A 22985-nucleotide genomic window follows, 5' to 3' on the forward strand; every position below is an offset into this window, starting at 1 on the left:
TTGTTTCTACAGTAAGAGTTAAAAAAAAATAAAACTGGTTCATTCTATAAAGAACAGTGCGAGCCATTGATGACACTTTTATGCGCAAAGACGTAATCTGCCTGTCTCATGGTGAAATTCCTTGCACCGAGTCAAGGAAATGCGGTGTGTCTTCGTACCCTAGTACCCAGAGCAGCATATCATAGAACCAGGGCAAGAGTCAGTACAGGCGACAACAGTACAGTCAGCTGATACCCGCACGATCTTGTAGAGGTGCCGAGTTTATAGTAGCAATATGCTGTCTTATGTCTGATGTCACATTTTGGTGATCATATATCCGCTTGCATCTGACTTGTCTCATGATGCGAGGATCATCTCATGTGGCTCATCTATTCTCTGTGCTGTATCGTATCCTGCTACTTCCATAGATCAGCTTCGGGCAGATCACAATGTAATGTTGCTCTTCCGATAAACAAGGGATTTACTGAATAGCCTTTCGAGGTAACAAAGCATGTCATGATTGGAACTGACGGTTGGTCGTACGCTGGTGTATCATGTCATGATGGAATTGCGGCACATCTACATACTCCGAATATCTCCAACTATTCATATGCACATTAAACACAAGAAAAAGACAAAGAGAGGCAGAGTAGTTTAACAATTAATTAATCAGGGCTTTCAACTAGTTCAGCTACCTAGCCGATATGGAATTCCACAAACGCCTACAAGAGTACTGGCCTCTTGCTATGCAGCTCGAACTTAGATTTTTCGCTATGCTTTCCGAGCATAATACTCGGTGCTTGACCAGAACCACAAACGCCATTTTCCTAATTTCTGTCATGAGAGCTTGCGCTCTACCATAATCCTTTTTTCGATATCCTAATCAGTGGTGCTTGGCGGGCTCGACAGTAGGAAGCTCCTTGATGGCCTCGGCAATAATATCGAGACCCTTTCGGAGCTCATCCTCGCTGATGACTAGAGGAGGGGCGAAACGGATGATATCGCCATGCGTGGGTTTGGCCAAGAGACCCTTGCCCTTGAGGAGCAGGCAAAGATCCCAGGCAGTTCGACCGTTGGCGGCAGACTCGTCGATGACCACGGCATTAAGTAGACCCTTTCCTCGAATCACCTTGAGAATGGGAGTGTTGAGGGCCTTGAGCCCGTCACGGAACATGTTGCCTAGCTTCTCAGCCTTGGCAGTAAGGTCCTCCTCCTCCATAATCTCGAGAGCCCGGATAGAAACAGCTGATCCCAGAGGGTTACCACCATAGGTAGATCCGTGGGTACCAGGCTCGACAACCAGCATGACCTCTTTGCTGCTGAGAACGCAGCTCACGGGGTACATACCACCAGAGATGGCCTTTCCAAGAGTAACAAGGTCGGGCTTGATGTTGGCCCATTGAGAACAGAGCATACGTCCAGTTCGGCCAATTCCAGTCTGAATCTCGTCGCAAATGAAGAGAACGTTGTGCTTGGTGCAGAGAGCCTGGACCTTGGCGAGGTAATCATCGTCAGGAACAACGACACCGGCCTCACCTTGAATGGGTTCGCAGATGAAAGCAGCGGTCTCCTTGCCATGAGCCTCAAGAACCTCCTCGAGATCGGCAATGTTGTTGTATCGAATGGGCTTGCCGGTACTGGGGTTGAAGGCACCGACGTTGGGGACATAGGGACCGTAGTTTTCTCTTGACTCGGGGTCAACTGATAGGGTAATGGCGGTCATCTAGAATATGTGGTTAGTTTATGGTGTCTTGCTACTGTTGTTGGGAGCCGTTGAACTTACAGTTCGGCCGTGGAAGTTCTCAGAAACACCAAAGATCCAGGCCTTCTCCTGGGGAACGCCCTTGACTTTGTAAGCCCACTTGCGAGCGATCTTGATGGCAGTCTCAACAGCCTCGGCGCCAGTGCACATGGGCAGAACCATGTCGTAGCCAAAGACGCTGCGGACCTTCTCGGCCCACTTTGGGAAGACATCGTTGTAGAAAGCTCGGGAGCTGAGTGTCAATCGGCTGGCCTGCTCGGTGAGGGCCTTGATGAGCTCGGGGTGGCAGTGGCCTTGATTGACAGCGCTGTAGGCGGAGAGGAAGTCGTAGTAGTGGTTGCCCTCAGGGTCCCAGACATTGACACCCTCAGCGCGTGCAAAGACTACAGGAAGAGGATGATAGTTGTGGGCGGCGTACTCCTCCTCAATGGCGATGGCCTTTTCGGTTGAGGTGGCATGGAACCGAGAGACGGTCTTCTCAGCGTGAGGAGACATGATGTGACGTCAGAGGATGTTGTTGTTGTTATGATTCAAGTAGTCAATTGTTCAAGTAGAGAGTGAAGATGCTGATTGAAGTACTGGTTTCTTGTTCTTGTTGACGGAATGAATACAGAGAAGAGGAAAGGAACAGCTGGACGTTGAGGAGGACATGGTTGCTCTTTAAGGTCCGGAGGCGGCAAGAGCGTTGTCGGCAAACGGAGGCTTGGAGCGGAAGGAAACAGAGATAGATTCGGGGTTTTAGGTAATTGTTACAGTTGTCTGAGTGTTGGTTTCTGATTGTTTGCTTTGCACTATACCCCTAAGTGCAAGTGTGAGCGACAAAGCGTGGGAGTGTGCGGGCGTGAAGTTGCGAAGTTGAACAAGTGAGGACTCTGATTGGATGGGGGAGAGGCGGAACTGGGCGGATGACTTGCCGCCATCGGCCGAAGTGTCCGTCTATAGAAGATGACTGTCTTTCGTGTCTCGTCTTGTCTTGTCTTGTCTTGTCATGACATGATAAGTAGGTAGGTACGGAGTGGCAGCCATAGAGAGGGGCTCGCTTACGGTATGTACATTATCTGTACCGAAGAGTTAGGTAGTAGTTGATAGAAGAGGAGTACGTATTCTTTCCGTTTCCATATCTGAGACTCAATTCTATTCGCGGTACTGTAACTAAAAACTACCTAGTTTATGTTGTCTACGCCGTAGTTCTAAATGTCCGATACCGTCTTATTGGAGACGAGTTGCATCCATCATGATGAGGGGGGATCAAGACAAAGAGGCTCTACATAACAAAGTCCCCAGCTTTAACTTGCCTATTCTAGTGACCGCAAAATCCGGGGTGAAGGGAGGGGCTAGGGACCGACCACCACCTGACAAGGGTCCAATGCAGATGAGTTTATGTTTATTGGGAGTGGCCAATAACGAATTCCCTATTATCATGATCAATCATTGCTATCAATAAGAATAGAAGAGATTGGTAAATTGATTGCAACCAGAGACTCAAATTCTATTGTGGGCGTTACTCTGAGTACAGAACTTTTGTCTCAAATGTTACCATCTGCAGCAGTGGAACTTCCCTCATCATTTCTCGGTATTACTTGTTTGCTATTGAGTAAAAATTACTGAATCTTATATGACCCCCAACTTGCTATCACCAAGAATCTGGTTCCTGGCCTTTTACCGCCAGATGCCGCTTCTTCCGCCTGCCCCGCCTTCTCGTGTGTAAGCAGGCGGAAGTCATCTTAACTCCGCCTGAGCCGCCAGAAGTGTCACATCAGGTATCATGATCAGTGAATTTACTACAGTAACAGAGAATGTGGCTTTCTTATGATGATGATCGAATATTTACTTGTTTTCGGTGGATGTTGTACCGAGATTGAGGTTTGAAGTTGTAATTAACATTGGATCTTTATGAGGCTGTGGCTGTGTCTGTGGCACAACCACTCAATCAACAACTAAGCCACACTCACCCAAGAACAAGCTGTCTCGATACCTAGGTAGTCAACTCCTGAGTTGAGATACCAAATCAACCAACCTCAATATGTCGTCTGCAACAGTTTCAAGAAAAGTCCTCGATGAGGCTCGAAATAAAAGGAATCGATCGGTTTTTATACGCGACATCATCATCATTCGTCTCATCAATGCTTGGTGGACGACCACCTTTTTCCAGCCTGATGAGTTCTTCCAGTCTCTCGAGCCAGCCTGGGATCTGGCTTTTGGCTCTCAGAGCGGTGCATGGTTGACATGGGTATGTTGGTCTCCGTCACCTTGATCAAGATTACCTAGAAATTGAGGTCATCATATTATATCCTTGCCAGGAATTGGCCAGTTGTTGTGCCAGTTGTCAACATCACTTACACTACACTTACACTGTCAACTCAGCCAGTTGATACCCTCAATTCATTTTCACGTTTGCTTCTCTGTTTCTATCATGGCTTATATATCTAACTTGGCGTAATTCAGGAATGGAAACATCAACTTCGTACCTCTCTTCATCCAGCTATCTTCGCAGGCGTCTATCTCATCGCCGACTTCATCTCCAGCCACATTCTCCCAATAGGCATCCTCCGCGCAGCCATCCTCGTCGCTGCTCCTCGGGCTCTCCAGGCTGTGATTGCTGGTCTTGGTGACTGGTACACTTGGCAACTAGCCGTACGCATCTTTGGAGCCAACAGCAACATCTCTTTCTTCGCTGTGAATACCCCCTCCTTAAGTTTCCAAGACCGTAAACTAACGTTAACTACAACATCAGCTCTTTCTGCAACTCTTCAACCCCTGGCAATGGTACTGTTCCACTCGTACCTTTTCCAACTCTCTCGAGATGACCCTCACCGTCATGGCGCTGTACTACTGGCCGTGGGAACTCGTCGGTGCTGCGCCAACAACCAAGGAGAACCCTAAACCTACCCACATGCTCAAGAGTCTCTGGTCTCTTCGTGTATCTCTTTGTCTTGCTGCCTTGGCTGTGGTTCTTCGTCCTACTAACGTCTTGATATGGGCGACTATTGTCTTCTTCACTCTCACTCGAGTCTCACTCCAGGGGCCATCGCCTTTGTCCCTTTCGATGGTTCTGACACTCGTCCGTGAGGCTCTCATGTGCGGTTCTCTAATCCTGGCCTTATCCGCTGCCTCGGATCGTCTTTACTTTGGGTTCTGGACATTTCCTGCATATAACTTTCTGAACTTCAACCTATCTAAGTCCCTCGCGGTCTTCTACGGTCGTAATCCCTGGCACTATTATATTCTCCAAGGACTACCACTGATCTGCACTACAAGTCTTCCATTCGCTGTTGCTGCTCTTTACAAGCCAACTGAACATGCTACATCGACACAGCAGTCCAACGTGCTCAGAACATTGGCCTATACTGTTTTCACCACTGTCGGTGCCTTGTCGCTCATCTCTCACAAAGAAGTTCGGTTCATCTACCCTCTTCTCCCAGCGCTCAGTGTCCTCGCCGCTCCCTACGCTGCTTCGTTCTTCACGTCTCAGCCGAAGCCTAATACTGACAACCCCCTCCCGCGACCCCAGGTCCGAAACAAGCACTACCTTTTTGCTGCCCTTGGTCTCAATGTTTTTCTCGCAGGCTACCTGTCTTTCTTCCACCAGCCAGCTCCTCTCAATGTCCTCACATACCTGCGTCGTGAGTACGAGCGCATCCATCCAGATTCTGTCCAGCTCGCCCAGACCTCTCACTTCTCTACTACCCCTGAAAAAGAGGAGGAGTTATTTGCTCTCTTCCTCATGCCTTGCCACTCTACCCCCTGGCGTTCGCACCTAATCTATCCCGGTCTGCGAGCTTATGCTCTCACTTGTGAACCCCCTCTTCATACTGAACCAAACACTCCTGAAAGAGAAAACTATCGTGATGAGGCTGATCGATTCTACGACAACCCTGTTCCTTTCCTCACCTCGGAGCTGTTCAGTCCGGCAAGGTCCCTCGCCGTTCCTCGCTATATCGTCGGTTTCGAAGGTATTGAGTCCTGGTTAGAGGAATTTGTCCAGACTCCTGAAGCACAGTCTCTAGGTATGACCAAGGTGCGCCCTGTTTGGAAAGGTTTCAATGGGCTATTTAATGAAGATTGGCGACGTTCAGGCAAAATGATTGTTTGGGATACTGGCGTTTATGACAACGCGCCCCCTACCAAGAAGCTATAGAAGGATCTCCTGTCTACAATAAAAAGTGTACACTTCTTCCAATGTATTACGAAAGTGGCGGGCTGCGGTTTCTTGTATATTTCCTGTCAATCAGACATACTGATGGGCCATGAGACATGTTTGGGTGTCATTCGTTTTGATAGTGACCTGTACTCCATGACTATAATTCCTCCACCCGCTTGAACGAAATAAAGCTCACTAGCACACTTTGCTACATTACATGCATAATTGACTATAAGGGGGCCGAGGGGTTCAGAAAGGCCTCGCCGCTAAACCCATCTCCCAGGTATCCATGATGATTTCCATCTCATTCTTCCCACGAAATAAACTAAAGAAAATACCATCGTAGGTGACACTTTTGTGAAACTCATCTCCCTCCTATTGAGCCTCAACCCGATTTTGATCCTCTTCTCCGCCTCCTATTTTGGTGTCTCTGTTTCAGCCTCCGGTTTTGATTGCTGTTGCTCATTTTGTGGCTGTTCAAGCTGCACTGGTGATGTTGCAGATGTTTGCTCTGTAGCCTCGACAGATTTGTTCTCCGGTTGCGACTCTGGCGGCAAATTGGATTCTTGCTGTGCCTGCAACTGCGTGTTCGTAGGGGCGGGGGCCGATGGCGAAGTTGGAGATTGTAACGGTGATGATACTGGAGGAGTGTCTACGTCAAGCATCGATCTGATCTTTTGAGCCTGTGGCTTCGGTGATTCCATCGGAGCTGGAGCTGGAGCTTGCGGCTGAGTAGGATATCGAGGCTGATCTTGAACTGGTGCCGTTTGATCATGTATTTGAGCTGCAGATTGAGCTGTAGGCGATGTTTGGGCTTCCACATGAGGCTCATGAACGGGGGATGTAATCTCGGGTTGCACCATTGTCACTGTAGCCGTCTGGGGAGCTGGTACTCCTGCAGGTACCGGCACCATGGTAGGGCCTGCCGCCGCGGTATTGGTAGAAGCAACAGCTGGGGCACCGGCTATAGCTGCGAGTGAGCCATGGTGCTCATCTCTCTTGATGTCCAAGCTCTTCCCTCGGGGCGAGAAGCTTGAAGCGCCTAAACCAGGACGATCAGCGGGAGGAGGAGACTTAGCCCTCCTTTGCTCCGCACTCTCCTTTGCTTCGCGATACTTATTCCTGATCCATCCTATAGGACCCTTGGAATCGCTCTCTCTACCTTGATCAAAACTACCTTGTGCTTCAGCAAGCATATAGGGTCGATCTGAGCTCTCGCTTTTTCGAGGCCTGTGACTAGAACTCGAAATCGACAGGTTGCTGACATCTCCATTATCGTTCTGTCCAATAGCCAGGCGCGGCGAAGTGAGACCCGCGGATGAGCCGCTGTCAGCGTTCCTACTTCTTGACAACCGCCAGCGCCTCTTTTTTTCCCTCTCCGCTTGATCGACAGTGCCGACTGACTGCTCATCGAGAATCTGATCCAAGTCCGATCCTTCGTTAAAAGACGAATGCAAGGATGTTGGTGGCGACTTTTTCGATTTTAGCGTGTTGTCTGGATGGAGACTCTGGTTCGACGACGCTTGAGAAGCTCTTGGGGTATGTTCAGATGACACATTACTCTTTTGCTGTGTCAAGGGAATGGGTGCAAGTTGAGCATCATGAACAGTTTGCACTTGTGGTCCCTCATGGAGCTGCTGCTGATGTTGACGTTCCTCCAATGCTTCCTGATGTCTCTCTTCTAGTACGGGAGCGGGATGCTGTTGCAGTGCCTGTGGCTCTGTGTCGTAATGCTGCGGGTGGTCCATGGGGTTCGAGAGCTCTAGCCCCGGAGATGTTGATGTTCCATGTGTGTATGTCAACGACGCAGCAGAGCTCTGTGCACTTGGGTTCAAGCTACCAGGTATTCTTTTCTTCTTTAGCTTGTTGGGTTGCCTTTTGTCCCCGCCGTCTGTGTTGGGAATTGAACGGAAAATATTCGCCAGATCTCGCCCCTTGGCAGCAGTTGGAGACTCCTGCGGCACTTCAAGAAGCTTTTCTTGACTTCGTCCTGTCGCTGGGGCCTTGCTTGGAGTAAGATAGCCACCAGCAGCAAATTCTGACGAACGCGTTGATTGGGGAGATGATTCTATATTTTCCGTGGCATTGACTTGCGTCAAGGGCTCAAGGTGTGCGCCGGAACGAGGACTTGAACCATCAGGTCTTTGGAAGCGGCCAGCGCCAATAGCAGGCGATTTCTTGGACGGCACAGTGTTGCTCCTCGCCAGACCACCTGTTGTCGGCGTTGCTGTCAAGGCCGGGCTATTGGGTGTCGAGCTTCCATCATTTCTGGAGTTTCGTGACGATACGGATCGGTTCCTGCGAAGTTTGCCGTCTCGTCGCACACTGTTGGCACCTGCGCTCGCGTTGGATGCTGATCGGCCCAGACTCGTCTGTCTAGCGGGTTGTGGGGTGAGAGGACCTCTGGGAGTGCCGGACTCCACTTCCTTCTTGGTCTTCTCGTCAGCAGCAGTGCCTTGCATGCCGATGAGGAAATGGTCTTGATTTTCAATCAGAAAGATGATAACGCATTGGTTCAGTCGGTATTCCTCGGGAGCCATAGCGTGTGCCGGGTGGGAAAGCATGCCTGGCTGGAAAATAGCTGCCAAGTTCTGTGAGTTCATTCTGTTCTCATCTGCTTTGGCGGCAAAGACCGCAAGAAGGTCAAGAATGTAAAGTAGTAGCTGTCGGTTCAGAGGGGGCAGCTCAGTAATGAGTTGCTGGTACTGCACAATAGCTGCCTTCTCGTTGAAGTTCTCTACGAACTGAGGACCCTCTGCGTCGCCTACAGCTTGCTTAGTCGCACCTCGGAGGGGGTCGCGGAACTTTTCATATAGATCGAGGGGGACGACAGGTTCGGGGAGATCGTTGAGATATCGTCGCAAAACGTTGGCAGCATCGTGTACTGTGTATCCATCCCAGACGAGACCTTTTCCGTATCTATCGGGCGAGTCGAATATGGTTTTTAGCTCCTTTATCCTCTTTTCCGAACCGCTAAGACGGAAAATTCCTTCGATATGGGTAGCTTGGACAAAACGTCAGCACGGTCACTTTGTCAGCCATTCCAACCAAACCAACCTTTTTCTTTGAGGAAGACGCCACATTTTGCGACGACAATGGGAACGTAGCCGTAGATGTAGCTCTGTCCCTTTTCATCGATGAGTGAGATTGCAACATTGGCGTATGTTATGCTCTGCCGTAGAGGCACTCCAAAGATGCCTTGTGGCCGGGTTTCTAGAAGTTCTCGAATTAGAGATTTGATGTAGGAAGAGGGGGTTGACCATTTGCGCGGCGGGTTCGTGACTGTAGGCATTGCACATGCCATAGTTTTGGGCAGGAAAAGTGTTCTTCAGAATACCTGGTTTCGGCACTGAAGCGCATCGCCAGAAGTATTCAGTAGCGAAACTGCATCGTTTTGTTGAACAGATTCAAGATATGGGTCCGGCAGTGTTGCGCACGGGGTAGTGGGGGAGGAGAAAACCATACCCTGGGGTTCTTGGTGCTTTGAAGGTAATTTGAAGCCCTTCCACCATGATTTGAGATCGCGCTTGCTGGGCGGGGAGGCTGCGTTGTTGATTTGAAGGGTCGGCTGGTTGGCCTGATTAGGGTTCGAGGCGGCGGACGTCATGGCGAACGAATGCGTATACCGGCGGCGAAAGCGACTGTTTCGAAGAGAAAGAGGGTGACGTGACGAGGGATGTTACAGCTGGGCCGGCCCAGTTGCCAGAGTCACGATGGCTGAACCTCAGCCTCGATCCAGGTCGAGGTCGAGGTCGAGGTCGAGGTCGAGGTCGAGGTCGAGAATGCGGCGGCGAGGTGCACTGAGCGGTAACCCAGGGATCGTGTTGTGGAAGAACACCGGGGTTAGAGAAGCGGGCGGGAGGCTGAGAAGATCGAAAACCGATAGGCGACGGCAGGTGAAGGGTACGTTGCGAGACTAAAGATCAGAAGCTAGAAACCGAGACCTGGAGCTGGGGGAGCTCAAGCAAGCGAGCGAGCGATGGAGTCGAGGGCAACAGCGTGCGCGCCAGTGTAGGATGAGACAGATCGGTCGATGATTGGTAGCGTCAAGGGCGTCACAGCGGTAGGGCGTCAAGGCGTTAGGCGCTGGTTTGGTTTGGTCTGGTCTGGTCTGGTTTGGTACAGTATCCAATCCTTGGCTTGAGGCACAGGCTGGCGTAAGCAAGAATCGAAAAGACAAAAGAGCGCGATGGTGATAGAGTGGTTTGCGAGGAGAGGCGACAGAGTAGAAGGGTGTTTTCAAGAAGGGTTGTGCCGTAGATTATTGCTCAAGATGATGATTGTCGCGTCCCAGCAGTATGGTAGGCGGCTGTAGCAATAGAAGAACAGTTGGTGGCATCAAGAACGAACGGAAGGGAGTAAGATTAAAGAAATCCAACCTATCCAAATCAATTGATGTCAGGCGGGGGGGAAAGACTTGGGAGTTGGGGCCAAAAAGCTACCGTACCTTGTACTGGACCTCTCTACCTGGACCAGGTAAGGTACTAATTGAAGGTACCCGTAGAGTAGCGCAGAGTACCTACTCAAGGTAACCTAGCGTAGCGGATCCAGCACAGGCGATAGGGACAGTGTACTGAGTACTGACTGTGGGTTGGTCTGTGTTGTGTTGTGTTGTGGTTTGGGCTAGGATGATTTGGTCTGGATCTGGGTCTTGGGCTTGGTTTGGGGGTTAGTACTGAGGCACCCCCGTTGGAAAAGCGAAGGAAGAAAGAGATAGTGGAGGTTGAAGGTGTAGGTACATACAGTAACCCGCCCAGGGTACGGATACTGATACCTATATGGGGAGAGAAAGTCAGGTACTAATGAGCCCTGTCCTGTCCTGTTAGGCGAGGTACGAGAGTGTAAATGACTCCCAAAAGCAAGAATTTGAGATCGTTCTTTTAATAGAACTGGGTTGACGATTGACAATTAAAGATGCAGGTTGGTGGTGGTAATGGTAAGGGTACCCCAAAGAGGTAGCTTCTTGCTTCGTGTAAAGTTGACGTAGGCTGCTTAATCCAATAGCATGGATTGATTGTCTAATCTCTTCTGTATCTTTCCTCTTTTCTTGCCTCTCAAGTGTCGGATATTCTTAAACGAGTGAAGGAGGCGTGTCCAGTGCACAAGAGAAGATGGAGCTTCAGGTGCGTTGAATTGAGTCGGGATGAAAGCGAGTGACCAAACGAATGAGCGAGTGACCAAACGAATGAACGAGTGAAAGGGTCAGCGACAGAGTCAGAGTAAGAGCAAGAGCAGGAGGATGGTTGATGTTGAGGTTGAGATTAAGATAAGATTGAGATTGAGACTAAGACTGAGAGAGAGGAGGAATACGAGGATGGGGCCATGCAAAGAGACATAGATTAACTTAACTTATTAGAGCATCCAATCTCAGCCACGATACGATACGGTCGTAAACTCTGACTCTACTAGCTACCTATTAACTAAGGTACATTTGAAAAAACTCAATTGTTACTGCAATGCAGCCTTCCGTTGTTGATATTGACTGATGGTAGCCGCAAGGGCCATGGAATACTATAGTACTGTAACTACAGCACAATGCCGACCATACTAAACTTATCACTAGTAATTATTGGTAGGTTTCCGTGCCCGTTAAACAATTCGATAAGTCCCATATCAATTGACTCATTACTAAAAAATAAACATTGCAAGCGGCTGGATGTCCAGTGCTCAGACTAAGGTACCTAGAGTATCCACCTCTGGCGCAATTGCGTCGTGGACGTGGACATGGACATGGAGATTTACCAGGATCTAAGCTTGGAACTCGATCAATTTGATCACTCAATCTGTGCTGTCCTGCCCTACGAAGGCCGGCAAGGGACTGGACTCTCCACAGTGACGAGACACAACCGACGATCACAGCTCAACTCAGATGTCTTGAAGGATTGATTCTTGATTCAACAACAGTTCAGTACAATACAATACAATATAATACAATACAACAATAGTCGCTGTCGAGTCACAGAGAGTAGAAACTTGCACACTCAGCTGAAACCACTAACTACTGCAACCCAACTGTACCATAGACCATAATGATGGAGCCCGGCACTAGAAGCACACACATCAGAAACTAGATCAAGGTATAGACTCTGCACAATCACTGCGCAGGCACCACTGTAGTTGCCCTACCTACCTATCCTCCAGCAAACTAAGGCAAGCAATTCAGTTGGCTGCCTCCACCAAAGCGTGCTCTCGATCTACAGGGCTCTCGAGCTTTACTGTCCGAATCGAGAGCCTTTCAATTTCGACCCTGGGCTAAGAAAAGCTAAGTACATATCCTAATCTCAACCTTGTGCAATGCTAAGTGAGATTATGTCTTACATCAAAATTATGTACATACATACGTATCCGTACATGCATATGGAATCTGGGCAATAAACCGGATCAAGTTGACAACGCCCCAGAATAGGTTGGCCAGAAGATTTGCAACCGTCTATTGATAAACACATGGATGGTGATGTACGTAGTTAATCATTAACAATCAGGGACCAGCCACTACAGTACAGCACGTATGTTTCCATATTTAGCCCTGTCCGTTTATGTACAGTAGTTGGGTACTTGCACGTATCTCCAAGAACGTCAAAGAGTTGCAGCATCACACGTCAGGCCTTGTCTTCAGTTGCATGTTGCCTTCATCACCAGCTGCTGCGCCTCACCCAGTCTAGCCAGTCCAGTCCCTACAAGGTCAAAAGACTGAACCTGTCAGACGAGGTGCCGTGTCGATCAGTGTTTCATGTTTTTCGCCATCTATAAGTGAAGGTGCACATGCAAGAATAGCAATATGTATGTCTTTCTTAGCTGGTCAGCTAAGATTGGAGATGACAACAGTATCTACCAGAGTACATGGTGAGCTGTAAGAGAGTTGGGTCTTTGGATCTACAGGATAGATTATACCCAGGGAGGGGTAGCTAAGCGGGGAGCTTCTTGCATGAACGATACCCTGATAACCGCCTTTGCTATACAGATATTACGTGTGAAGCTCGTACGTAGCAAGAAACAAGAATAGATGCAATGTGAAGTGAAGTGTGTTCATTTTTGATGGTTGGAGAAAGGAAAGGAGCTCCACTCTCATGGATACCTGGCTACGTCAGACCTTAGCCGAGCAGGCAGATAAAGCAGAAGAAAACAATATTCTCAAGCGTCAGAAACACGACACCTGCAGTTCAAAAGAGAATGATGCATTGTATGAATTAGCTCTAACAGAGTTAAAGCCTCTTCAACTAGAAAATAACTAGAAATTTGAAGCTCAAAAGTTGTGGTACTTGACTTAAACTCGGCCAATCCGGGGTAAAACGATAATGCGATCCCGCCGATAAGCCACCTTCTAAGCTCTGTGTTGCTTATCTCAATCCTGGGTACTACTCTGTACAAGCTCAAAATTTCAATCCCCATACACAACCACCAACGTCGACGTCAACCCACCACGATAGCCTTGTAGCATCTAATTTACCAACTACATCACCCACCTCAACCCGCCAGAATGGATATGTGCGTTTCTAGTCCCTCGAATCCCTCCAGCTGATTACGACACTAACCAAAGGGTTTTCCCAATTGCAGGCTTTCAGCCGCAGAGCAGCGCACTCTTGAGCAGCGCATGCAGAAGCGCCAGGTCAAGGAGTTTATGGGTGTATGTTTCCCCAAATTATCGCTCCTACCTGTTCTGTACAATACTAACTTGCATCACATAGGCTTTCGGCGGTCTTGTCGAGCACTGCTTCATGTCCTGCGTCGATGACTTCACCTCCAAGGCCATTTCCAACCGGGAAAGCGGCTGCATCAACCGCTGCGTCCAGAAGTGGATGGCTTCCCAGCAGCGCATCAGCGACCGCTTCCAGGAGCACAACGCCCAGCTCACTGCTCAGATGAACAAATAAACGCGACATATTCGGAATCGCGGCGTGTATGAATAGGAAGGAACAAGAGATATATCAAGAGAAAACTCTACACGAGGTCTATTTTGGGGCGTCGGTTGTATACTGAAAGGCTGTTTTCCATGATACTGGAACGACAATGATATCAGGCGCGGCTGGTTTTTGTAGCGCCAAGCTGTACTTATACATTATAATGGGTGATAGACATGAAGCAAATGGGCTTGGATCTAGCCCCACGAAATGAAACTATGACCCATCTCTTGTTCAGTCACCAAAATGCTAGGAAAACTTGGTCCAGTCTTGGAGCCACTTGTGCTGGGACATGGCGACCGTGGAGTAAGCAAGATGCTCTTGTGAATTGATGCTGTTGGCGTCCTTTACCAAATTAATCAGTTTATATAATACTCTCTTATGCCCTCAATGCACAGGACCCAATTTCCAACGCCCATAGCCTATACTGCTCATACTATACATCTCGGTAATCATCGCTCTTCTCTTCTCTAAAAACCTGTTCGTATTCAATTCTCTGCTTCTTCGCTCAGCACATCCCGAATGGCATCTAATTGAGCCACAGCTTTCTCCTCCAAAAGACTATCATATGTTCCTGCGGCGGGCTTCATGCCCCGCCAATCCATTTCTCGTTGTCCCAAAGGCATGAGTCGCTCCTTCAATAGCTTCTTTGTGCTCAGCCAAAAGTCAACGTTCTCAAGAAGATTTGCCGAATCCCACTCGACGTCCGGAATATCCCGATTATTGTTCACGCGAAGAGCAGCAAGTACCCTTGTGAGGAGAGCCAGGGAGTGGACTTCGGAAATAGCCACAAGCGTCAAGTAGTGCGGTGACGCCCGAGACTGTGTACGGCTTGCTCCGGGTGCTTCAAACCGGTCCACACTTGCCTCTAATAGATGTGGGAACTGGTTCAGTACGTAGGCAACCTCTGGGGCAATGGTGGCGCCCAGAGCTGTAAGCAGGTTCAACATTAAAGGCAGCAGTCCCTTAGCCCATATGCCGTAGCAGCGTTGCACAACAGGAGAATCTGAGTAGGGAGAGATGTTGGACTTGAGCATGAACTTTGTCAGATTTGCCGACAAGATATTGCTCAGAATTCCATCGCAGGCCATCTGCTCAGCAATCAAAGGCAGAGTAGAGAGCTCGAGTAAGAATAGCATACTGAGCTCGCCATAAATAGGATCACCCTGATCAGACAGCCTATCCGCCCAAGAGTAAAGGGACGAAACGGCGTGCAGAACTTGGTGCTCTGCCATAATGTTGAGAACTTGGGTTTGCGATTGATCCATGTTGGGTAAGCTGAGACATGCTTGGAGAATGGCTGTCAGCAATCCAAGATCCTCCGGCGAGACGGTGGTTTCATTATCGTGCACCAGGCTGACCAGTGCGCGGAAGCCTCTGCCGACAACGCGATCGAGGATGTTGAGCACGGTTTGTGTGACCGTAACTGTGGTTCCCTCAAAGATATCTTGGGTTTCGCCCGTTTTCTTGCCACTGGTGTGATAAGCACGCAGCGTGACGAACAGGGCCTTCAATAGTGTACGATAGTATGAGATCGACTCGGGCCCCCAAGGCTCTTCAACACCATTCATCGTGCCAACGAGGGTCGAGAGCAGCTGGTTGATGTCCTTCACTGGCACAGAAGATTTGACCAGGCGTTGAATCAACACGAGGGCGAGGTTGGCACGGGATTCAACCAGCTTGAGGAAGATGTGTTCAGGTCCAGGAATGCCTTGGTTTGCGTTCAAGCATTGCTGAGCAACCTGCAGCATTTGCTTTTCAACAGTATCGTTCTTAGGCAAACATGTAGAAAGCTCAACAAGCAGGAACTCCCAAGCATGAAAGAGGGCCTATTTTTGAGTTAGCTAAAATTGCTAAAAGCAGAGAGTTATGAACTTACAAGCTGAGCGTCGACAAGAGAGAGGTTGGTATTTGCGCGTTCCATCTCTGTTTTGAAGCCGTCATCCTTCCGGCCTTTCCAGCCGGGATCGAATCGAAGCATTTCATCGGCACGTTCGAGGTCGTAGTAGTAGCTTTTCCCTAATTCTCGTGGCTCGAGAGCAGTTCGTTTGAAGTAATCCACAGGACAATCGGAGTACTTGTTTGAAAAATTCCTGGCAAAGTTGTTATGCAAAGATTTGTTATAGCCTGCAACCTCGACTCCGTCACGCAGATAATAGTCGAGATCGCTGACAAGATTCTTTGCCAAAGTGTCGGAATTGCCTAGATGTCGCGAATGGTATAATTGCATGGCGAACGTCTCAGCAATGTAGGCGGCTAGTCTAGCCTCGAAGCCAGCACGAACAGCATCACTCTTGACGGTAAGGTTGGATGACTTGAGTTCTCGGACATATGCTCTGAGACCATCAAGGTACGCTGTGTCTTTCTGCAGCGTGAAAACGGTCCAGGGCCAGAAGTTCTGGGCTGAGGCAACGAAGTCGAGTATGACCAACGCTTCACTGACTTCGAGATCTTTCAGCTTTCCGAGCTTGGCAAGTCCTGTGGCAAACACCGAGTTGGAAGAAACATCGGTCTTCTTCTTGTCTGTCTTCATTGCCTCTCTCGGGGTTTGCCCTGTGAGAAGACAGTTGGACATCCACTGCTGTCTGTTCCTCAAGATAGCCGAGAAGAACTTCCATGTTGCCTTGACCTCGCCTCTTAATTCGAAAGGTTTGCCCAGAGTTGACAAAAGCTGTAAGAAAGATTTGGAAATTTGAGGCCCAAGATAACCAAGTAGTGAAGGAGGCTCGCTTGAAGACTTGCCAGCATTCACTACGAGAGACTCGAGCAGCCACATTGTAGGTCTTCGGAAATGGTCAGATGCTGCACAAAGACGCGCAAGGAGGGTGGAGCTCTTGAAAAGGTAGGTCTCAATCATGCTAGAGGATTGCTCAAGATAATTTGCAACCCGCAAGAGTGTGGCTGATAGTTCCAGCACGGCACTAAGTTGTGACTGAATCATCTCCACGCGCCTAGGATAAAGTGTACTATCGGTGGTTGTGAACGCAGTAATTAGAGAAGATAAGAGAGGCTGGAATCGAAGAGAGCCAGTTGAGGGTGAGACAAAGCAGTCGATGACATAGGATGCGGCAGGTCGGAGGCAAGAAGTCAGGTTCTCAGAGGTGGAAGAATCGCCAAGGCTATAGCTGTACAGGATAACTTTGTGCAGGATAGGCACAACGTCTCGAAGGATTGATGAACGGCATGTGTCTGAGGCAAACCTCCAAGTAGATGTGTTTTCGAAAATATCCACTCCTGCTTGAGCAATTGCATAACTGACCTTTGCCAGCACTTTATCAGCTGTACCGAGCCAAGGATTTAGATCCGACTTGTTCCTGCCGGTAGCTTGGATGCCGGCTCGACGTTGAACGGCGGAAGTCATCGCAGTATCAATCAGATTACCAAACAGACGCAGGCAAGAAGACAGGAACTCGAGCCTTTCTTGTACTAAGTCGAGGCTGCCGACAACCTTGGTAAGTTTACCAGCTCGAGAATCGGAACTCAACAGCTCGCATCGAGAGAGGTAAGACCAAACTCTGCTAGGGTAAATTGGTAAGACCGCATCCAAGAACTGTATGCAAGAAGTGAGAATCGTCACCACGACATCCTCGCTCTCTGCAAGGTCAACCTGCATATAGTAGTCCATCGTGTCGCAGACCACCGTCAAAAGGTCCCTTCCACTGCCCGCATCAATATGCTTCTTTGCTTCCAGAAGAATATCATCATCTGAGAGCACCAGAGCCCCTGTTGAGTCTTCTTGAGCAGCGTTCAAGTAGTCCATTCGGATAAGTGTTGCGAAAAGGGAGATAACCTCGGCTGTTTCTTCGGGTTGGAGCATGCCAAGCTCAGACTGGTAGCCTTCCTTCATCAAGTTGATTTCCAGCCGCCGGCCGAGGAGGGAGATCGTTGAGTGTGGGTACTCCATTGAAACAACTCTCCCAGTATCTGTGACGAAACGGCCGTATGTGCCGGCGGGTATCCGGTAAGAATCATCTTCGACGCGTCTGCCTCGCCATGAAGGGGATAATGAAATGATAGGTATGTCCTGCAACAGACAGAAAGTATTGGTATTTTCATCTTCTTGTGCAAGTTCGTATTCTTGAAAGTGGTCGGGGAGGACAAAGGTCAGCGTAGGTGTGACGCGGAGGAGATTAAGAATCATCTGAGACCGCTCGCTATCGCGAAGGCTTGTTGCGCTCACCAGTGTTCGGCAGAGCGTGATGAACGGCATGAACTCGTAAGGGTATCTATCAAGGGCTTGCTGAAAGAAGAATTCTAAAGCAAGGTCATCGTTGACCATAGAGGCAAGGATATCTTGCTTTTCTGAAAGGTTCTCCTTCTTTGAAAGATCCCAATAATTTCGCCCGGCACTCAAAACAGAGAGCAATGCGCTGATGGGTTCTGATTGGTAACCAACAATGGGGTATGAAACCTTGAGGAGCTCCAAGAAGACGTTGCGAAGGCGAGAGCTGAGTAAAGGAGTCATACTACCTTCATCGGAGGGGCCAAGACTTGATGCCATGTTAGAAATGACATCAAAAACACGCCCTTGAGCCGTGACCGCTGATGCAAGCTGCTCAACCACGACAAGATCTTTAGATGCAGTTGCATTCTCCAGAAATCCGTCGAATTTTGAGGATTCAATGGAGAAGATGCTGCCTGCTGAATTGCGCCTTGCAACCGGACGAATTACACCTCCCGCCTCGAAAGTCTCTCGCGCGTTCTGTTGCAATAGGTTGTCTCGTTTTTCGGTCCTGCTCTGATAGGACACGTTCATACGATGAAGGAGTAGGGTCCATGCGAATATGACAGGCGAAGCATTCTCACAATCGGCCTCTGCGGCATTGAGCACACTTTTGTGGACCTGCTCGAGAACGTCGGATGAAAGGAGGTATGTATCGTAGGTGGTATCAGCTTGAGTTGCGTCCTCCTCTCTCTCGGAAAGATATGTTAATGAACGGGCTGGCTTGAGTAAGATCAGGGACACGGCTACTGAGAGTGTCTTCAGAGGCATAACTAATGGAGCAATGCTTTCGTGAATCTGATTGATTGTTAGTATAAATCAGATTTGAAGGCAATCTGGACGTACCGGCTGGACAGCATCAAAGAACCTGTAGACCTCCATCAATGAAAACCACTGATTAACAGCATTTGAAGGTGCAAAGTCGTCGCCAAAGCTATCCACTATCTGGAATACGACAGACAAGGCATGCACGGCTTCAGTCAGATGAGTTCGTATCCAGTCTAATTCGACCTCTTCTGTCACCCATTTTTCATCCGTTACAGCTTTAAGTCCGGATTCGATCTGGCTCATGGAATCGGTCAGAACTTGAAGATAGGTAGGTAGTAAAGGTTCTGCATCGTCTCGCGCAGGCAGCGTTAGTCGGTAAGTCTTGGCAAGGTCGAGATCGACGTTGGCGAAGGTAGGCAATCTTTCGTATAGCTTGATAGAGTTGGCATAATCCGCTGACATCATGAAAAAACGACGCTCGGTAAGATATGTATCGAATAGGCGTCGCTGTCTCGTCTCAGGCTTCTCAAACTCGGCCCAGATCTCCTCAGCATCCAATGCAGCCGCTGAACCCAGGTCCAACAAGAATCCCGATCCTTGACCATTGTTGAGGCCAGCAGCCTCCTGCAGGTTCTTTGCATCCTGCGATGATAAGGGGCCACTGAGATGGCGAGCAGGGCGAGACTGGTGTTCAATAACGACGATACGGAGAGCAGCGACTAGGTTGATTTTGGCATTTTTGCTGAGCCATTCGGCATCTTTCTTGATCAACTCGATATCGGGTCGTCCATCTGAGCTTGCAGGCACGTTGATCGGTGCTGTCTTTGTCTGAAAATCTTTTTTGGTAGCTTCGTCTGCGGGAGCGAAGGTGCTAGCAGGATCCTCGAGAAGACGGTGAACATAGTCGTCGCTCAAAAATTCGATAACAGCAGAGCTCGTAGTCCTCTGACCGGAGCTATCGGAGAGCGCAGTTGCGATAAGCTTCCATGAACTAGGTTGTCAGTTAGAAAACATGTTGTTTACATAGAGATAGCTGCGAAGAGGGATGCTAGGACAGAGTAATAGAACTTACAGCAGTACCCTCTCCCCAGTTAGGCATTGTTCCAGGGAGGGGAAATATATGCGATCGGCCACCGGCGCCATTGCAGAGAGCGTCAAAAAGGCGACAGTGGCATGCGATGCATTACCTTGGGATTAGGGTAAATGCGAAGTTTTGATGCTTGTTGACGCGCCTGGTCGCGATGAGCTTTGGCTGGACCAGGTCAACTTTTTGGAAGCTAGAGCTCCGGTTTAGCCGATATTCAGCCGCCCGTTCACTTTCAACCGCTAATCGGACCTTGTGGCATTTCTAAGTTGAGCTTGGACCGCACTGTACAGGGCATTATTCTTGTGTGTAAATAGACAGTGCGATAGCAACTGCCGTGCACGGTTGTGCTTGACAAAGGCGACTTCACTTTCTTTGTTGGAAGGTATATTAACCCAAGTGAGTCACTCTTTTTCAACACCATCGATTGATCTCGCAAGATTCACTCGAAAAGAGAAGCAGGAACTACTTCAAAGAGGAACAAAAAAATTGTCTTTTCTTGTGTGTTCTCAAAAATGGGTTCCTCAGATATCATTGATCACTCGCCTCACCAAGCTGATCCCTCGCCTCCAATCCCAACCGCTTCCAACCTTATTCTCATTGACAACTACGATTCTTTCACTTGGAACATCTACCAGTACCTTGTTCTTGCTGGTGCTACAGTTACTGTCTACCGAAATGACAAGGTTACTGTGGAGGAAGTGATTGCCAAGAAGCCTACCCAAATCATTATCAGTCCCGGCCCCGGTCATCCCGAGACCGACTCTGGAGTGAGCCGCGATGTTATCAAGCATTTTGCTGGTAAAGTCCCAATCTTTGGCGTCTGTATGGGCCTGTAAGTCTTGAAGGCTCTCTGAAACGTAATTCTTCTGACCTTACTACAGCCAATGCATCTTCAATGTCTATGGCGGAGAAGTCAGCTCTGCTGGCGAGTGGCTTCATGGCAAAACTTCACCTTTGACTCACGATTCTAAGGGTGTCTTCTCCGGTCTGAGTCAGGGCGTCCCAGTTACACGTTACCACTCTCTTGCTGGCACCCATGTTACCCTGCCTGAGGATCTCGAGGTCTCCTCATGGGTTGCCAAGCCCGATGGTTCTCCCGGTGTCATTCAGGGTGTGCGTCATAAGAAGTACACCATCGAGGGTGTTCAATTCCATCCTGAGAGCATTTTGACCGAAGGAGGACGGGCCATGATTACAAACTTCCTTCGCATGCAAGGAGGTACCTGGGACGAAAACACCCAGTTCCAGAAGTCCGGCACTGTTGCAAGCGACGACTCGACAACGCCCAAGTCCAAGAAGACAAACAACATTCTACAGCGAATCTACGCAAACCGAAAGGCTGCTGTAGATGCTCAGAAGCAGATTCCTTCTCAGAGATTTGAGGACTTGCAGGTCGCATACGACCTGAATGCCGCCCCTCCCCAGATCCCTTTCGTTAACCGATTACGAGAGTCCCCTTTCGATGTTGCCCTCATGGCTGAGATCAAGCGCGGTTCCCCTTCGAAGGGAATTTTTGCTCTTGAAATCTCTGCTCCTGCGCAGGCTCGAAAGTACGCCTTGGCTGGTGCAAGTGTCATTTCCGTTCTTACCGAGCCTGAGTGGTTCAAGGGCAGCATTGAGGATTTGAGGGCAGTCAGGCAAGTTTTGGACGGTATGCCTAATCGACCTGCAATTCTCCGAAAGGAATTCATTTTTGATGAGTATCAGATTCTCGAGGCTCGGTTGGCTGGTGCTGATACTGTTCTTCTCATTGTCAAGATGCTTGACACCGAGCTTTTGCATCGCCTGTATAACTACTCTCTCCAACTGGGTATGGAACCTCTTGTCGAGGTTCAGAATGCCGAAGAGATGACAACAGCGGTTAAGTTGGGTGCTAAGGTCATCGGTGTCAACAACCGTAACCTGGAAAGCTTTGAGGTTGACCTCAACACAACCGGCCGCCTACGCAGCATGGTGCCTGAATCGACAATCATCTGCGCTCTTAGTGGCATTAACACTCATGACGATGTTCTGATGAACAAGAGGGACGGTGTCAATGCTGTTCTTGTTGGCGAGGCCATCATGAAGGCCCCCGACGCTAGTGTTTTCATCAGCCAGTTGTGCTCTGGAACTGAGCCACCAGCCAAGTCTGACGTCGCATCGTCTTTGTACGTCAAGATCTGCGGCACTCGAAGTGCTGAAGCTGCGCGCCAGGCTGCCGAGTCGGGGGCAGACTTTGTGGGCATCTGCCTTGTTCCCAGTGCCAAGCGATGCATCTCACATGAAACCGCCCTCGCTATCTCGGAAGCAGTGCACACATACCCCAGCCCTCGCAAGTACGAAACACAAGTGGCAGCAGTAGACAACAAGGCCAAGGATTTCTTCGAGGCTGCAGCTCAAAGACTCCGCAGCCCGCGACCTCAGCTCGTTGGTATCTTCCAGAATCAGCCTCTAAGCGAGGTCCTCGAGAAACAGAAGCAATACGACCTAGATCTCGTACAACTTCATGGTGACGAGCCTCTCGAGTGGTCAAGCCTCATTCCTGTGCCTGTTGTCCGATGCTTCAAGCCAGGCCAGGTTGGTATTGGCCGCCGGGGCTATCACACAGTTCCTCTCCTTGACTCTGGCTCCGGCTCAGGCAAGCTACTTAATGTTGCTAATGTCCAAGCTGTTCTGGAGAGTGATCCTGAACTGCGAGTTTTCTTGGCAGGTGGTCTAAACCCTGATAATGTTGCCGAGTCTGTCAAGGCCTTGGGTCCTCTGGCTGACCGAGTGATCGGTGTCGATGTGAGCAGTGGCGTAGAGGAGGACGGAAAGCAAAGTCTTGACAAGATTACGGCATTCATCAAGGCTGCTAAAGAAATTCGATAGAACGTTGAATAAATTTCATGATTCCTGTCTTCCAATTACAAGGACATTTTCTCGTGGTTATCGGTATTACGGAGCTCGTTCACTTTGCAGTTGGGTCGGCTGACAGGCGTGCTCCTGATATTGACAATTGAGTGAAACCTTTCCGGCACTATAGCTCTGATTCATCGCCTAAACTACTTCGTCACCTTCAAAACTGCCTATCTACCTCAGTATTCAAGCTGCATAGGTAGGCAGCAGTTCTCTTGTTCTCTTCATCTCTTCTCCTCTTCGTCCCATCC

General features: G+C 49.2%; 6 protein-coding genes across 6 annotated transcripts; 3 read left to right on the forward strand and 3 right to left on the reverse strand.

Annotated features, from left to right (window-relative positions):
* Positions 1-852: 852 nt before the first annotated feature.
* B0J16DRAFT_152297 (pyridoxal phosphate-dependent transferase) lies at positions 853-2508 on the reverse strand. Its single transcript, XM_046122073.1, has 2 exons — positions 1763-2508; positions 853-1702 (listed from the first exon to the last, which is right to left on the reverse strand). The coding sequence occupies exons 1-2, from the start codon at positions 2234-2236 to the stop codon at positions 863-865; spliced, it is 1314 nt and encodes a 437-aa protein (XP_045981161.1). The 5' UTR covers positions 2237-2508; the 3' UTR covers positions 853-862.
* Positions 2509-3607: 1099 nt separating this feature from the next.
* B0J16DRAFT_152320 (GPI mannosyltransferase 3) lies at positions 3608-6089 on the forward strand. Its single transcript, XM_046122075.1, has 3 exons — positions 3608-3971; positions 4187-4417; positions 4476-6089. Exons 1-3 carry the CDS (start codon positions 3765-3767, stop codon positions 5877-5879), a joined length of 1842 nt encoding a protein of 613 aa, XP_045981162.1. The 5' UTR covers positions 3608-3764; the 3' UTR covers positions 5880-6089.
* A 209-nt stretch (positions 6090-6298) lies between these two features.
* Positions 6299-9186, reverse strand: B0J16DRAFT_385806 (uncharacterized protein; the record flags this gene model as incomplete). The annotated part of the gene is made up of 2 exons (XM_046131524.1): positions 6299-8886; positions 8940-9186. 2 exons carry the CDS (start codon positions 9184-9186, stop codon positions 6299-6301), a joined length of 2835 nt encoding a protein of 944 aa, XP_045981163.1.
* Positions 9187-13237: 4051 nt separating this feature from the next.
* Positions 13238-13855, forward strand: B0J16DRAFT_152316 (mitochondrial import inner membrane translocase subunit TIM9). The gene is made up of 3 exons (XM_046122074.1): positions 13238-13367; positions 13437-13506; positions 13568-13855. Exons 1-3 carry the CDS (start codon positions 13360-13362, stop codon positions 13751-13753), a joined length of 264 nt encoding a protein of 87 aa, XP_045981164.1. The 5' UTR covers positions 13238-13359; the 3' UTR covers positions 13754-13855.
* A 247-nt stretch (positions 13856-14102) lies between these two features.
* On the reverse strand, positions 14103-19996 carry B0J16DRAFT_306730 (nucleoporin subcomplex protein binding to Pom34-domain-containing protein). The gene is made up of 4 exons (XM_046124809.1): positions 19843-19996; positions 18849-19761; positions 15660-18800; positions 14103-15609 (listed from the first exon to the last, which is right to left on the reverse strand). The coding sequence occupies exons 1-4, from the start codon at positions 19911-19913 to the stop codon at positions 14269-14271; spliced, it is 5466 nt and encodes a 1821-aa protein (XP_045981165.1). The 5' UTR covers positions 19914-19996; the 3' UTR covers positions 14103-14268.
* Positions 19997-20250: 254 nt separating this feature from the next.
* B0J16DRAFT_344261 (indole-3-glycerol phosphate synthase-domain-containing protein) lies at positions 20251-22743 on the forward strand. The gene is made up of 2 exons (XM_046128164.1): positions 20251-20689; positions 20739-22743. Exons 1-2 carry the CDS (start codon positions 20370-20372, stop codon positions 22705-22707), a joined length of 2289 nt encoding a protein of 762 aa, XP_045981166.1. The 5' UTR covers positions 20251-20369; the 3' UTR covers positions 22708-22743.
* Positions 22744-22985: the final 242 nt, after the last annotated feature.

Source organism: Fusarium flagelliforme (genome assembly GCF_020744385.1).
Source record: "Fusarium flagelliforme strain FIESC 12 MPI-CAGE-AA-0113 chromosome Unknown B0J16scaffold_5, whole genome shotgun sequence".
NCBI classification, from domain to species: Eukaryota; Fungi; Ascomycota; class Sordariomycetes; order Hypocreales; family Nectriaceae; genus Fusarium; species Fusarium flagelliforme.